This window comes from Oncorhynchus gorbuscha, linkage group LG06, assembly GCF_021184085.1.
Source record: "Oncorhynchus gorbuscha isolate QuinsamMale2020 ecotype Even-year linkage group LG06, OgorEven_v1.0, whole genome shotgun sequence".
In the NCBI taxonomy this organism is placed as follows: domain Eukaryota; kingdom Metazoa; phylum Chordata; class Actinopteri; order Salmoniformes; family Salmonidae; genus Oncorhynchus; species Oncorhynchus gorbuscha.
The window spans coordinates 5,332,241-5,349,740 of record NC_060178.1 but is presented as its reverse complement, the minus strand read 5'-3'; the positions used below and the strand labels follow the sequence as shown (position 1 = coordinate 5,349,740).

Sequence of the window (17,500 nt, the reverse complement as noted above, 5' to 3'; positions counted from 1 at the left end):
TGGTTCTCTACAGTCTAACCCCAGAGTAGGGCTGTATCAGTGTGTGGTTCTACAGTCTAACCCCAGAGTAGGGCTGTATCAGTGTGTGGTTCTACAGTCTAACCCCAGAGTAGAGCTGTATCAGTGTGTGGTTCCACAATCTAACCCCAGAGTAGAGCTGTATCAGTGTGTGGTTCCACAATCTAACCCCAGAGCAGGGCTGTATCAGTGTGTGGTTCTACAGTCTAACCCCAGAGTAGGGCTGTATCAGTGTGCGGTTCTAACCTGTAGCTCTGTGTGATTCCAGAGTCTGACCCCAGAGCAGGGCTGTATCAGTGTGTGGTTCCACAATCTAACCCCAGAGCAGGGCTGTATCAGTGTGCGGTTCTAACCTGTAGCTCTGTGTGATTCCAGAGTCTAACCCCAGAGCAGGGCTGTATCAGTGTGTGGTTCTACAGTCTAACCCCAGAGCAGGGCTGTATCAGTGTGTGGTTCCACAATCTAACCCCAGAGCAGGGCTGTATCAGTGTGCGGTTCTAACCTGTAGCTCTGTGTGATTCCAGAGTCTGACCCCAGAGCAGGGATGTATCAGTGTGCGGTTCTAACCTGTAGCTCTGTGTGATTCCAGAGTCTGACCCCAGAGCAGGGCTGTATCAGTGTGCGGTTCTAACCTGTAGCTCTGTGTGATTCCAGAGTCTGACCCCAGAGCAGGGCTGTATCAGTGTGCGGTTCTAACCTGTAGCTCTGTGTGATTCCAGAGTCTGACCCCAGAGCAGGGATGTATCAGTGTGCGGTTCTAACCTGTAGCTCTGTGTGATTCCAGAGTCTGACCCCAGAGCAGGGCTGTATCAGTGTGCGGTTCTAACCTGTAGCTCTGTGTGATTCCAGAGTCTGACCCCAGAGCAGGGCTGTATCAGTGTGCGGTTCTAACCTGTAGCTCTGTGTGATTCCAGAGTCTGACCCCAGAGCAGGGCTGTATCAGTGTGCGGTTCTAACCTGTAGCTCTGTGTGATTCCAGAGTCTGACCCCAGAGCAGGGCTGTATCAGTGTGCGGTTCTAACCTGTAGCTCTGTGTGATTCCAGAGTCTGACCCCAGAGCAGGGCTGTATCAGTGTGCGGTTCTAACCTGTAGCTCTAGCTCTGTGTGATTCCAGTGTGATTCCAGAGTCTGACCCCAGAGCAGGGATGTATCAGTGTGCGGTTCTAACCTGTAGCTCTGTGTGATTCCAGAGTCTGACCCCAGAGCAGGGCTGTATCAGTGTGCGGTTCTAACCTGTAGCTCTGTGTGATTCCAGAGTCTGACCCCAGAGCAGGGCTGTATCAGTGTGCGGTTCTAACCTGTAGCTCTGTGTGATTCCAGAGTCTGACCCCAGAGCAGGGCTGTATCAGTGTGCGGTTCTAACCTGTAGCTCTGTGTGATTCCAGAGTCTGACCCCAGAGCAGGGCTGTATCAGCCACAGGGTGATGCAGGGAATCATTCTGGCTCTAGTCGTCGTCATGACCTTCAGTGTCATCTCCATGTCCGTCCTGTACGTGTTGACACTGCACCACAGAGGCGATGTCTCTGAGAAGGCTGGGTATGTATGCTGTTCTCATCAGGCAGATACAGTACATTAGACGTACCTGTACATGAGATACCTCAACCATATACATGATATACCTCAATCATATACATGAGATACCTCAATCATATATATGAGATACCTCAATCATATACACTATATGAGATACCTCAATCATATACATGAGATACCTCAATCATATACATGAGATACCTCAATCATATACATGAGATACCTCAATCATATACATGAGATACAATCTATACATGAGATACCTCAATCATACATGAGATACTACAATGAGATACCTCAATCATATCATATCATATACATGAGATACAATCATATACATGAGATACCTCAATCATATACATGAGATACCTCAATCATATACACTGAGATACCTCAATCATATACATGATATACCTCAATCATATACATGAGATACCTCAATCATATACAATCATTTACATGAGATACCTCAATCATATACACTATATGAGATACCAATCATATCATATACCTCAATCATATACATGAGATACCTCAATCATTTACATGAGATACCTCAATCATTTACATGAGATACCTCAATCATACACTACATGATATACATGATACCTCAATCATATACACTATATGAGATACCTCAATCATATACATGAGATACCTCAATCATATACATGAGATACCTCAATCATATGAGATACCTCAATCATATATGAGATACCTCAATCATTTACATGAGATACCTCAATCATATACACTACATGATACATATAGATACAATCATATACACTGAGATACCTCAATCAATCATATACAATCATATACATGAGATACCTCAATCATATACATGAGATACCTCAATCATATACACTACATGAGATACCTCAATCATATACATGAGATACCTCAATCATATACATGAGATACCTCAATCATACATACACTCATATGAGATACCTCAATCATATACAATCATATACACTATGATATGAGATACCTCAATCATACATACATGAGATACCTCAATCATATACACTACATGAGATACCTCAATCATATACCTACATGATACCTCAATCATATACACTACCTCAATCACTTACACTATATGAGATACCTCAATCATATACAATCATATACATGAGATACCTCAATCATATACACTATATGAGATACCTCAATCATATACATGAGATACCTCAATCAATATACATGAGATACCTATTTACAATCATATACATGAGATACCTCAATCATATCATACCTCAATCATATACATGAGATACCTCAATCATATACATGAGATACTCAATCATATACAATCATATACATGAGATACCTCAATCATATACATGATATACCTCAATCATATACAATCATATACATATAGATACCTCAATCATATACATGAGATACCTCAATCATATACATGAGATACCTCAATCATTACACTATATGAGATACCTCAATCATATACACTATATGAGATACCTCAATCATATACATGAGATACCTCAATCATATACATGAGATACCTCAATCATATACATGAGATACCTAATCATATACATGAGATACCTCAATCATATACATATATGAGAATCATATACATTTACATGAGATACCTCAATCCTCAATCATATACATAGAGATATACATGAGATACCTCAATCATTTACATGAGATATCAATCATATACATGAGATACCTCAATCATATACATGATATACCTCAATCATATACACTATATGAGATACCTCAATCATATACATGAGATACCTCATACATGAGATACTCAATCATATACAATCATATACATGAGATACCTCAATCATCATTTACATGAGATACCTCAATCATTTACATGAGATACCTCAATCATATACACTACATGAGATACCTCAATCAATCATATAATCATATACACTATATGATATAATCCTCAATCATATACACTACATGAGATACCTCAATCATATACACTATATACATACCTCAATCATATACATTTACCTCAATCATATACATGAGATACCTCAATCATATACATATACATTACATGAGATACCTCAATCATATACATGAGATACCTCAATCATTTACATGAGATACATATACTCAATCATATACATATATACATAGATACCTCAATCATATACATGACTACATGAGATACCTCAATCATACACTATATGAGATACCTCAATCATTTACATGAGATACATGATACATACCTCAATCATATACACTACATGAGATACCTCAATCATATACACTAATCATGAGATACCTCAATCATATACATGAGATACCTCAATCATATACACATATACACTACATGAGATACCTCAATATATACATGAGATACCTCAATCATATACATGAGATACCTCAATCATATACATGAGATACCTCAATCATATACATGATATACTACATGAGATACCTCAATCATTTACATGAGATACCTCAACCATATACACTACATGAGATACCTCAATCATATACACTTCATGAGATACCTCAATCATATACACTACATGAGATACCTCAATCATATACACTACATGAGATACCTCAATCATATACACTACATGAGATACCTCAATCATTTACATCCTCATATACATTAGATACCAATCAATCATATACAATGAGATATACACTCAATCATATACATGAATCATACATGAGATACCTCAATCATATACATGAGATACCTCAATCATATACACTACATGAGATACCTCAATCATATACATATATTTACTCTCTATACTCTCTCTCTTCCTCGCTCTGTCTTTCTCTCTCCCTTCTCTCTCTCTCCCTTCTCTCTCTCTCTCTCTCTTCTCTCTTCCTCGCTCTGTCTTTCTGTCTCTCCCCCTCTCTCTCTCTCTCTCTCCCTTCTTTCTCTCTCTTCCTCGCTCTCTCTTTCTGTCTCTCCTTTCTCTCTCTCTCTCTCTCCCTTCTCTCTCTCTCTCCCTTCTCTCCCTTCTCTCTCTCTCCCTCTTCCTCACTGTCTTTCCCTTCTCTCTCTCTTTTTATCTCTCTCCCTTTCTCTCCTTCTCCCCCCTTTCCCCTCTCACTCTCCCATTCTCTTATCTTTGATTAATACTGTACTGTAGGTTTGTGATAAGGGCGTTTCTTAGCCTGCGTCTCAAGAGGTCATGACTAATTACTACTGTTGACTTTTAATACTGTACTGTAGGTTAACTTGCTTGCCAGTCCAGTCTGGAACATTACAAGTAGGCCTATACAGACACATGTACATGCAGTAGGCCTATACAGACAAATGTACATGCAGTAGGCCTATACAGACAAATGTACATGCAGTAGGCCTATACAGACAAATGTACATGCAGTAGGCCTATACAGACAAATGTACATGAAGTAGGCCTGTACAGACAAATGTACATGCAGTAGGCCTATACAGACAAATGTACAGGCAGTAGGCCTATACAGACAAATGTACATGCAGTAGGCCTATACAGACAAATGTACATGAAGTAGGCCTATACAGACACATGTACATGCAGTTAAACGCACTGTTCCTAGGCCGTCATTTGAAAATAAGAATTTGTTCTTAACTGACTTGCCTGGTTAAATTAATAAATGTTAAAATGTTCTGACATCCCTCAGGTCCAGGTCTGCAGTGGGATCATCTAGAAGGACGGCCTCCGGTCCTCGATCCACCACCCCGACACTTCCAGGTCAGCGACACACACTGGGACAAATGAATCAATGGCAGCCTACTTCATTACATTTGACAGTGGATTGAATAACTGTCGTATCTGTTCTGTACAGATGCAGTCCCGCCCTCTCCTTCACTGTCCAATCCTGCAGCTTGTTGCCCGCCTACAACTGCTACAAACAACCAATCAGCAACTGCTCTGTCGCCAAGCAACAACCAATCTACATCGGGTAAGAAAACACCCATCTGTCCTACCACACCAGATGAAAAGATTAACCCATACCTTCACTTCATACATAACCTATAACCCATACATGACCCATTCATAACCCATATATGACCCATTCATAACCCATAGCCCATACATAACTCATACATAACCCATACATGACCCATTCATAACCCATACATAACCCATACATAACTCATACATAACCCATACATGACCCATTCATAAACCATATATGACCCATTCATAACCCATAGCCCATACATAACTCATACATAACCCATACATGACCCATTCATAACCCATACATAACCCATACATAACTCATACATAACCCATACATGACCCATTCATAAACCATATATAGCCCATACATGACCCATACATAACCCTTACATGACCCATACATAACCCATACATAACCCATACATGACCCATACATAACCCATACATAACCCATAGCCCATACATGACTCATACATAACCCATACATGACCCATAGCCCATACATGACCCAACCATAACCCATACATAACCCATACATAACCCTTACATGACCCATACATAACCCTTACATAACCCATATATAACCCATACATGACCCATACATGACCCATACATAACCCATACATGACCCATATATGACCCATATATAACCCATACATAACCCATACATGCCCCATACATAACCCATGTGTAACCTATATGTAACCTATACCTAACCCATATGTAACCTATACATGACCCATACATAACCCATACATGACCCATGCATAACCTATACATAACCCATATGTAACCTATACATGACCCATACATAACCCATACATAACCCATACATAACCTATACATGACCCATACATGACCCATACATAACCCATACATAACCCATACATAACCCATACATGACCCATACATAACCCATACATAACCCATACATGACCCATACATGACCCATACATAACCCATACATAACCCATACATGACCCATACATGACCCATACATGACCCATACATGACCCATATGTAACCCATATGTAACCTATACATGACCCATACATAACCCATACATAACCTATACATGACCCATACACACCCATACATACCCATACATGACCCATACATGACCCATACATAACCCATACATGACCCATACATGACCCATACATAACCCATACATAACCCATACATGACCCATACATGACCCATACATAACCCATACATAACCCATACATAACCCATACATAACCCATACATAACCCATACATAACCCATACATAACCCATACATAACCCATACATGACCCATACATAACCCATACATAACCCATACATGACCCATACATGACCCATACATAACCCATACATAACCCATACATAACCCATACATAACCCATACATAACCCATACATGACCCATACATAGGCAGTGAGTAAACATTTCAAAAACAACAAATATATCAACTTGCGTTTGTTGACAGAAGCATTCATGACACCAGTCTCTCTCCTCTCTCCTGTAGAGCTGAGTAGTCCGGGTAATATCAACAAGAAGGCCAAGTCCAGGCCTGTGGACAAGGACGGACGCTACCGGAACCGTCTCAGCCACACCTCCGCCCCCATGTACCTGTCCAAGGCGAAGAGACCTGCCCCTGCCCCTGCAGGAGACCTGGAGGTTGTAGGGGGGGCCACGAACAGGCTGCCTGGACCGGGTGGGCCTGGAGGCCAACAGACCCTGCCTCGGAGACAACGTCGGGACAACACACACAGCGACACAGAGGAGGAAGCAGGGGAAATATCATCCCTTATAGATCTACACATCCTGGAGACAGACCAACACATCTCATCACACAACTGTCCCCATCCTGACAGCTGCAGGTGGGTCTCCCTGTGTGGTTCGTCTTTAGACTGTATGAGTCAAATGTAGTTTCGACTGGAACGCAAAACCTTTGTCAAACACATTATATTAAAGACATTTGACATAATTGGACAGTTTTATGTCAATCTCTTCATTTCGAAGACTCAATCATGGACACTCTTACTGACAGTTGTGGCTGCTTCTCGTGCTGTATTGTTGTCTCTACCTTCTTGACCTTTGTGCTGTTGTCTGTGCCCAATAATGTTTGTACCATGTTTTGCACTGCTACCAGGTTGTGTTGCTGCCATGCTGTGTTGTCATGTTGTGTTGCTACCATGTTGTGTTGCTACCATGTTGTGTTGCTACCATGTTGTGTTGTCATGTTGTGTTGTCATGTTGTGTTGTCATGTTGTGTTGCTACCATGTTGTGCTGCTACCATGTTGTGTTGCTACCATGTTGTGTTGCTACCATGTTGTGTTGCTACCATGTTGTGTTGCTACCATGTTGTGTTGCTACCATGTTGTGTTGTCATGTTGTGTTGCTATCATGTTGTGCTGTCATGTTGTGTTGCTACCATGTTGTGTTGTCATGTTGTGTTGCTATCATGTTGTGTTGTCATGTTGTGTTGCTATCATGTTGTGTTGTCATGTTGTGTTGCTATCATGTTGTGTTGCTACCATGTTGTGTTGTCATGTTGTGTTGCTATCATGTTGTGTTGCTACCATGTTGTGTTGTCATGTTGTGTTGCTATCATGTTGTGTTGCTATCATGTTGTGTTGTCATGTTGTGTTGCTATCATGTTGTGTTGCTATCATGTTGTGTTGTCATGTTGTGTTGCTATCATGTTGTGTTGCTACCATGTTGTGTTGTCATGTTGTGTTGCTATCATGTTGTGTTGCTACCATGTTGTGTTGTCATGTTGTGTTGCTATCATGTTGTGTTGCTATCATGTTGTGTTGTCATGTTGTGTTGCTATCATGTTGTGTTGCTATCATGTTGTGTTGTCATGTTGTGTTGCTATCATGTTGTGTTGCTACCATGTTGTGTTGTCATGTTGTGTTGCTATCATGTTGTGTTGTCATGTTGTGTTGCTACCATGTTTTATGCTGCTACCATGTTGTGTTGCTACCATGTTTTATGCTGCTACCATGTTGTGTTGCTACCATGTTTTATGCTGCTACCATGTTGTGTTGCTACCATGTTTTATGCTGCTACCATGTTGTGTTGCTACCATGTTGTGTTGCTACCATGTTTTATGCTGCTACCATGTTGTGTTGCTACCATGTTGTGTTGCTATCATGTTGTGTTGCTACCATGTTGTGTTGTCATGTTGTGTTGCTATCATGTTGTGTTGTCATGTTGTGTTGCTACCATGTTTTATGCTGCTACCATGTTGTGTTGCTACCTGTCTCTCTTGTCGTGATGTGTGTTTTGTCCTATATTTATATTTAATTTATTTGTGTTTATAATCCCAGCCCCCATCCCAGCATGAGGCCTTTTTTACCTTTTGGTAGGCCGTCATGGTAAATAAGAATTAGATCTTAACTGACTTGCCTGGTTAAATAAAGGTTAAATAAAGGTTAAATAAAGGTTAAATAAAGGTTAAATACAGGTTAAATAAAGGTTAAATAAAGGTTAAATAAAGGTTAAATAGAGGTTAAATAAAGGTTAAATAAAGGTTAAATAGAGGTTAAATAAAGGTTAAATAGAGGTTAAATAAAGGTTAAATAGAGGTTAAATAAAGGTTAAATAGAGGTTAAATAGAGGTTAAATAAAGGTTAAATAGAGGTTAAATAAAGGTTAAATAGAGGTTAAATAAAGGTTAAATAAAGGTTAAATACAGGTTAAATAAAGGTTAAATAAAGGTTGAATAAAGGTTGAATAAAGGTTGAATAAAGGTTAAATAGAGGTTAGATAAAGGTTGAATAAAGGTTAAATAGAGGTTAAATAAAGGTTAAATATTTTTTTTTTTTTATGTCAATAAAGATAAATTGCTTGTACTGTTGTGTGACTGCATTACATCCTGATTTGTGTGTTTTATCTACAGCTTTACCGTACCACTCTCAGCAAGCAAGAACTCTTCCATGTCACAGATCACTCTACACATGATGTGAGTAGGCATGGTTACAGATCACTCTCCATGTGATGTGAGTAGGCATGGTTACAGATCACTCTCCATGTGATGTGAGTAGCCATGGTTACAGATCACTCTCCATGTGATGTGAGTAGGCATGGTTACAGATCACTCTCCATGTGATGTGAGTAGGCATGGTTACAGATCACTCTCCATGTGATGTGAGTAGCCATGGTTACAGATCACTCTCCATGTGATGTGAGTAGGCATGGTTACAGATCACTCTCCATATGATGTGAGTAGCCATGGTTACAGATCACTCTACACATGAAGTCCAGACCACAGGACATAAAACAACAAAATAACTCAGCTATCTACAGTCGTGATGAAGTCCATGACGGCTGCATGTGTTTATATGTAGTGGCCAAGCAGACAAACCTGTTTTTGTAACACAAAATAGGTGATTTACCAACTACACCTTTTCTATTGATCACCCCTGTACCGACTTGTCACCATTCTTCCCTCCGTCCTCAGTTCCTGTTTCTTCACAGTGTTGTAACGACATGTCACCATCCTTCCCTCCGTCCTCAGTTCCTGTTTCTTCACAGTGTTGTAACGACATGCCACCATCCTTCCCTCCGTCCTCAGTTCCTGTTTCTTCACAGTGTTGTAACGACATGTCACCATGCTTCCCTCTGTCCTCCGTCCTCAGTTCCTGTTTCTTCACAGTGTTGTAACGACATGCCACCATCCTTCCCTCTGTCCTCAGTTCCAGAGCCAGCGTGTGGGTCAGACAGTGTGGGGCCACCAGAGGACGTCTGTGTCCTGACCACACAGAGACAGAGCTTCACGCTGGAGAGAAAAAAGTCACTGAGGTACATCTATACACTTAATACAATATAACATATAAACTCAGCAAAAAAGAGAAACGTCCTCTCATTGTCAACTGCGTTTATTTTCAGCAAACTTAACATGTGTAAATATTTGTATGAACAGAACAAGATTCAACAACTGAGACATAAACTGAACAAGTTCCACAGACATGTGACTAACAGAAATGGAATAATGTGTCCCTGAACAAAGGGGGTGTCAAAATCAAAAGTAACAGTCAGTATCTGGTGTGGCCACCAGCTGTATTAAGTACTGCAGTGCATCTCCTCCTCATGGACCGCACCAGATTTGCCAGTTCTTGCGGTGAGATGTTACCCCACTCTTCCACCAAGGCACCTGCAAGTTCCCGGACATTTCTGGGGGAATGGCCCTAGCCCTCACCCTCCGATCCAACAGGTCCCAGACTTGCTCAATGTGATTGAGATCTGGGCTCTTTGCTGGCCATGGCAGAACACTGACATTCCTGTCTTGCAGGAAATCACGCACAGAACGAGCAGTATGGCTGGTGGCATTGTCATGCTGGAGGGTCATGTCAGGATGAGCCTGCAGGAAGGGTACCACATGAGGGAGGAGGATGTCTTCCCTGTAACGCACAGCGTTGAGATCGCCTGCAATGACAACAAGCTCAGTCCGATGATGCTGTGACACAGAGCCCCAGACCATGACGGACCCTCCACCTCCAAATCGATCCCGCTCCAGAGTACAGGCTTCCTTTGACGATAAACACGAATCCGACCATCACCCCTGGTGAAACAAAACCGCGACTCGTCAGTGAAGAGCACTTTTTGCCAGTCCTGTCTGGTCCGGCGACATTGGGTTTGTGCCCATAGGCAACATTGTTGCCGATGATGTCTGGTGAGGACCTGCCTTACAACAGGTCTACAAGCCCTCAGTCCAACCTCTCTCAGCCTATTGCGGACAGTCTGAACACTGATGGAGGGATTGTGGGTTCCTGGTGTAACTCGGGCAGTTGTTGTTGCCATCCTGTACCTGTCCTGCAGGTGTGATGTTCGGATGTACCGATCCTGTGCAGGTGTTGTCACACGTGGTTTGCCACTGCGAGGACGATCAGCTGTCCATCCTGTCTCCGTGTAGCGCTGTCTTAGGCATCTCACAGTATGGACATTGCAATATATTGCCCTGGCCACATCTGCAGTCCTCATGCCTCCTTGCAGCATGCCTAAGGCACGTTCACGCAGATGAGCAGGGACCCTGGGCATCTTTCCTTTGGTGTTTTTCAGAGTCAGTAGAAAGGCCTCTTTAGTGTCCTAAGTTTTCATAACTGTGACCTTAATTGCCTACTCTCTGTAAGCTGTTAGTGTCTTAACGACCGTTCCACAGGTGCATGTTCATTAATTGTTTATGGTTCATTGAACGAGCATGGAAAACAGTGTTTAAACCCTTTACAATGAAGATCTGTGAACTTATTTGGGATTTGTACCAATTATCTTTGACAGACAGGGTTCTGAAAAAGGGGCGTTTCTTTTTTTTTGCTGAGTTTATCACTGACCAGGGTTCGGGGTTCGTTCTATTTCAACTAAGGAAGTAAACTGTAATTCCGATACTTTTCAAATGGACTGAGTTGACGATGAGCTGTCCAATTGACCCCGACCCTGTTGTTGATGACTTTGCTTATGGAGCTACTGACTGACCTCTTGACCTCTTTCTCCTCAGGGGACAGATCACCTGTGGCCAGTATCTGTCCTGTCATTCCAGGACGTGACCTATCACTTCAGAGTGGCCGAGTCTGTGAGTATTGAATCGATTATATTTGACCATTAATTAAAAATAAAAATAAATTGATTTAAAGTTGCTTCATCTTCATCTTCTCCTTCTGGCAGGGTGAAGTGAGGTGTGGCTCAGAGGAGGAGAATGTATCCATCCCACCACCATCATACTCTGACTTCAACTTCCTCATTCAAAGCAGCTGCGCATGAGAGGAGAGGGAACTAAGCATGCAAACTAGTGTGCTTGCTTTGAATCTAGCCTATCCCCTGACTCAGGGTTTCTTAAAGGGGGGAGGCCCTTTTGTCTACGTCCCCAGGGTCAGATGAACCAATTTTTGTGTCTCTGCGTCCAGTATGATGTTAGAGGTAGTTTTGCGAGCCAATGCTAACTAGCGTTAGCGCAATGACTGGAAGTCTACAGGAACAGCTAGCATTCTAGCTGTTCTCATATAGCTCAATGACTGGAAGTCCACAGGAGCAATTTAGCAACTTTCTTCATACTGCACACAGAGACATAAAACTTGTATTCACGAGTTCATTTGACTCTGGGGAAGTAGATAAAATCCCAACTATCCCTTTAACTACTACACCTCCTATCCCATCCCCCTCTATCTCTCTCTCTCTCTCTCTCTATCTCTCTCTCTCTCTCTCTCTCTCTCTCTCTCTCTCTCTCTCTCTCTCTCTCTCTCTCTCTCTCTCTCTCTCTCTCTCTCTCTCTCTCTCTCTCTCTCTCTCTCTTCTATCCATCCTGTCCTGTATAGAAACATATCCACCAGACTACAGCTCCTATGCACGTCACTGTATGAAACCTAGGTTTCTCATAATGCTATAGTGTTATATTATGTCTTATTAATCATTGTGTAATTTATAATATCCCATTTTCCTAAACTTGTTTTGTGTCTCCTGTATTCACTCTAACCATTCCTTATGACTGAAAACACAAACCCTGTGTTGAATGTAATGGGCTTAATACACTTGGTTCTAGTGAGAACACTGTATGTCAGCAGATGACAGGAGAGTCGCATTGGACTTACATTCCTTTCTGTATGTCTTGACTTCCTGTCTGGATCCTCCCAGGTGGCACCATGGTCAGTGGATTTGGATATACTACTGTAGAAGTTTGTCTCAAACATTCTTTTGTCTATGCATTGCGGTAACGAAATCCCCCCAGGTTTTCCAGAAATCCCGTTTGGAAGATTCCCGCAATCAGAAGTGACGAAATCTGGAACCTTCTCAAAACAGGATATTTGGAAAATCTGGGAATTTTGTGAAAGATACCAGAATTAAGTCTGACCTATCTGTTAGAGCAGATCAAATGTTTCCCTACGAGGAGCTGGTTTTCTGTTCTACCTGATCATTCATTACACACACCTGGTCTAACCAGTCCCCGATTAGAGGGGAATCACCCACCTGGTGTCCCAGGTCTAAATCAGTCCCCGATTAGAGGGGAATCACCCACCTGGTGTCCCAGGTCTAAATCAGTCCCCGATTAGAGGGGAATCACCCACCTGGTGTCCCAGGTCTAAATCAGTCCCCGATTAGAGGGGAATCACCCACCTGGTGTCCCAGGTCTAAATCAGTCCCCGATTAGAGGGGAATCACCCACCTGGTGTCCCAGGTCTAAACCAGTCCCCGATTAGAGGGGAATCACCCACCTGGTGTCCCAGGTCTAAATCAGTCCCCGATTAGAGGGGAATCACCCACCTGGTGTCCCAGGTCTAAATCAGTCCCCGATTAGAGGGGAATCACCCACCTGGTGTCCCAGGTCTAAATCAGTCCCCGATTAGAGGGGAATCACCTACCTGGTGTCCCAGGTCTAAATCAGTCCCCGATTAGAGGGGAATCACCTACCTGGTGTCCCAGGTCTAAATCAGTCCCCGATTAGAGGGGAATCACCCACCTGGTGTCCCAGGTCTAAATCAGTCCCCGATTAGAGGGGAATCACCCACCTGGTGTCCCAGGTCTAAACCAGTCCCCGATTAGAGGGGAATCACCCACCTGGTGTCCCAGGTCTAAATCAGTCCCCGATTAGAGGGGAATCACCCACCTGGTGTCCCAGGTCTAAACCAGTCCCCGATTAGAGGGGAATCACCTACCTGGTGTCCCAGGTCTAAATCAGTCCCCGATTAGAGGGGAATCACCCACCTGGTGTCCCAGGTCTAAATCAGTCCCCGATTAGAGGGGAATCACCCACCTGGTGTCCCAGGTCTAAACCAGTCCCCGATTAGAGGGGAATCACCCACCTGGTGTCCCAGGTCTAAATCAGTCCCCGATTAGAGGGGAATCACCCACCTGGTGTCCCAGGTCTAAATCAGTCCCCGATTAGAGGGGAATCACCCACCTGGTGTCCCAGATCTAAATCAGTCCCCGATTAGAGGGGAATCACCCACCTGGTGTCCCAGGTCTAAATCAGTCCCTGATTGGAGGGGAAGAACGAACAGAGTTGATTTTGAGGGTGTTAGAGAAACTGAACTAAAAAGCAGCCTAGCAGAGAATCAACGGACTGGTTTGAGGTTTGCTCACTAACGTGAAGTTGAAACAAACTCAGCTACGGATACGTTCGGAAACCTGATTTATCTATACAGATAGCTGATGATTTATCTATACAGATAGCTGATGATTTATCTATACAGATAGCTGATGATTTATCTATACAGATAGCTGATGATTTATCTATACAGATAGTTGATGATTTATCTATACAGATAGCTGATGATTTATCTATACAGATAGCTGATGATTTATCTATACAGATAGCTGATGATTTATCTATACAGATAGCTGATGATTTATCTATACAGATAGCTGATGATTTATCTATACAGATAGCTGATGATTTATCTATACAGATAGCTGATGATTTATCTATACAGATAGCTGATGATTTATCTATACAGATAGCTGATGATCCAGCTACCTGTACAGCTAAGAAATGCTAAGAAACACATTTGAATTGAAATGCATTAAATCACGGGAGTATATCAAATCTACAAGAAGTGAATGACTCAGCATGATAAGACTGGAGCATGATAAGACTGGAGCATGATAAGACTGATAAGACTGGAGCATGATAAGACTGATAAGACTGGAGATGAACTCAGATAACTGGAAAAGGTAGACCTCTGTATACACCATAGCTACAGAACCCTTATTGTCTGTCTATGGTATACACTGTATGCTCTCAGCTCTGAAACACTGTACTGGGACCACAGAATTAGAATGACTCTGATTCTATGATTCTATGATTCTATGATTCTAATTCTATACACTGTACTGGAACCACAGAATTAGAATGACTCTGATTCTATGATTCTATGATTCTAATTCTATACACTGTACTGGAACCACAGAATTAGAATGACTCTGATTCTATGATTCTAATTCTATACACTGTACTAGAACCACAGAATTAGAATGGCTCTGATTCTATGATTCTATGATTCTAATTCTATACACTGTACTGGAACCACAGAATTAGAATGACTCTGATTCTATGATTCTATGATTCTAATTCTATACACTGTACTGGGACCCCAGAATTAGAATGACTCTGATTCTATGATTATAATTCTATACACTGTACTGGGACCACAGAATTAGAATGACTCTGATTCTATGATTCTATGATTCTAATTCTATACACTGTACTGGAACCACAGAATTAGAATGACTCTGATTCTATGATTCTAATTATATACACTGTACTGGAACATTGGTATGCGCTGTATGCTGTAGAATCCCAGCAGCTGATAACGGCATTGATCAGGTCCAACAAGGGACGATATGTTACAAGAACACTGGACATTTTCACACGGTATCTTTCCCACTGGATTTAATAATGCTTAACCACTAGCCAAATACAATGTGTGTTTAAGAAGTACTTTCTTAGCTATATATTTTCTGTTTTATTTTGTTTGTATGGTAGAAGATCAGAGATGACTTTCTGCTCTGGATCGGGATGTTGATAGTCTCTCCAGACACGTTGATAGTCTCTCCAGACACGTTGATAGTCTCTCCAGACATCTGCTTTGCCTCCCACAATTTTCAAATGCTCCAACTTATGGTCTGGTTTTCAAGACTAGACAACACAAGTATTGACATCTGAACGGCGTTCTTTTTAAACCGCTGGTTCCTCATCTCTCTCTATAAAACAGGAAGGCTGTCATCTTATCACCAGACAGAAGCAGCTCATGGACTTGATTGAATGCTGTTCATGTCTGAGCTAATAGAGGCATCCATTTTGTGACCTGGGTCTTGTATAACCGAACAAGAAAGAAAGGGTTACCAGAGGTCACTAACATTCTCCTGAATGAGTCCAGAGGTCACTAACATTCTCCTGAATGAGTACAGAGGTCACTCTTAACATTCTCCTGAATGAGTCCAGAGGTCACTAACATTCTCCTGAATGAGTCCAGAGGTCACTAACATTCTCCTGAATGAGTACAGAGGTCACTCTTAACATTCTCCTGAATGAGTCCAGAGGTCACTCTTAACATTCTCCTGAATGAGTCCAGAGGTCACTCTTAACATTCTCCTGAATGAGTCCAGAGGTCACTCTTAACATTCTCCTGATGAGTACAGAGGTCACTCTTAACATTCTCCTGAATGAGTACAGAGGTCACTCTTAACATTCTCCTGAATGAGTCCAGAGGTCACTAACATTCTCCTGAATGAGTCCAGAGGTCACTAACATTCTCCTGAATGAGTCCAGAGGTCACTAACATTCTCCTGAATGAGTCCAGAGGTCACTAACATTCTCCTGAATGAGTCCAGAGGTCACTCTTAACATTCTCCTGAATGAGTCCAGAGGTCACTAACATTCTCCTGAATGAGTCCAGAGGTCACTCTTAACATTCTCCTGAATGAGTCCAGAGGTCACTAACATTCTCCTGAATGAGTCCAGAGGTCACTAACATTCTCCTGAATGAGTCCAGAGGTCACTAACATTCTCCTGAATGAGTCCAGAGGTCACTCTAACATTCTCCTGAATGAGTCCAGAGGTCACTCTAACATTCTCCTGAATGAGTCCAGAGGTCACTAACATTCTCCTGAATGAGTCCAGAGGTCACTAACATTCTCCTGAATGAGTCCAGAGGTCACTAACATTCTCCTGAATGAGTCCAGAGGTCACTCTTAACATTCTCCTGAATGAGTCCAGAGGTCACTAACATTCTCCTGAATGAGTCCAGAGGTCACTCTAACATTCTCCTGAATGAGTCCAGAGGTCACTCTTAACATTCTCCTGAATGAGTCCAGAGGTCACTAACATTCTCCTGAATGAGTCCAGAGGTCACTAACATTCTCCTGAATGAGTCCAGAGGTCACTAACATTCTCCTGAATGAGTCCAGAGGTCACTAACATTCTCCTGAATGAGTTCAGAGGTCACTAATATTCTCCTGAATGAGTCCAGAGGTCACTAACACCTTCCTGATGAGTCCAGAGGTCACTAACATTCTCCTGAATGAGTCCAGAGGTCACTCTTA

At 42.1% G+C, this 17,500-nt stretch overlaps 1 protein-coding gene and 1 long non-coding RNA gene across 12 annotated transcripts in view; both read left to right on the top strand.

Moving 5' to 3' along the window:
• LOC124037452 (myelin regulatory factor-like) overlaps positions 1 to 13,474 on the top strand; it is a 125,322-nt gene extending 111,848 nt beyond the window's left edge. For all 6 annotated transcript variants that reach the window (XM_046352160.1, XM_046352164.1, XM_046352162.1 and 3 more), the window contains exons 17-24: positions 1,405 to 1,556; positions 5,190 to 5,260; positions 5,355 to 5,471; positions 6,989 to 7,343; positions 9,372 to 9,434; positions 10,168 to 10,273; positions 11,964 to 12,038; positions 12,131 to 13,474. In XM_046352160.1, the coding sequence (XP_046208116.1) occupies positions 1,405 to 1,556; positions 5,190 to 5,260; positions 5,355 to 5,471; positions 6,989 to 7,343; positions 9,372 to 9,434; positions 10,168 to 10,273; positions 11,964 to 12,038; positions 12,131 to 12,226 (1,035 nt within the window). In that variant the 3' untranslated portion in view covers positions 12,227 to 13,474. The remainder of the gene's footprint in view (positions 1 to 1,404; positions 1,557 to 5,189; positions 5,261 to 5,354; positions 5,472 to 6,988; positions 7,344 to 9,371; positions 9,435 to 10,167; positions 10,274 to 11,963; positions 12,039 to 12,130) is intronic.
• Positions 13,475 to 16,993: 3,519 nt separating this feature from the next.
• LOC124037450 overlaps positions 16,994 to 17,500 on the top strand; it is a 3,216-nt gene continuing 2,709 nt past the window's right edge. For 2 of the 6 annotated variants that reach the window (XR_006839189.1, XR_006839188.1), the window contains exon 1: positions 17,163 to 17,490. This is a non-coding gene — a long non-coding RNA (uncharacterized LOC124037450). Of the gene's footprint in view, positions 17,491 to 17,500 lie in introns of all 6 variants that reach the window. The other 4 variants (XR_006839185.1, XR_006839184.1, XR_006839187.1 and 1 more) reach the window with 4 other exon arrangements.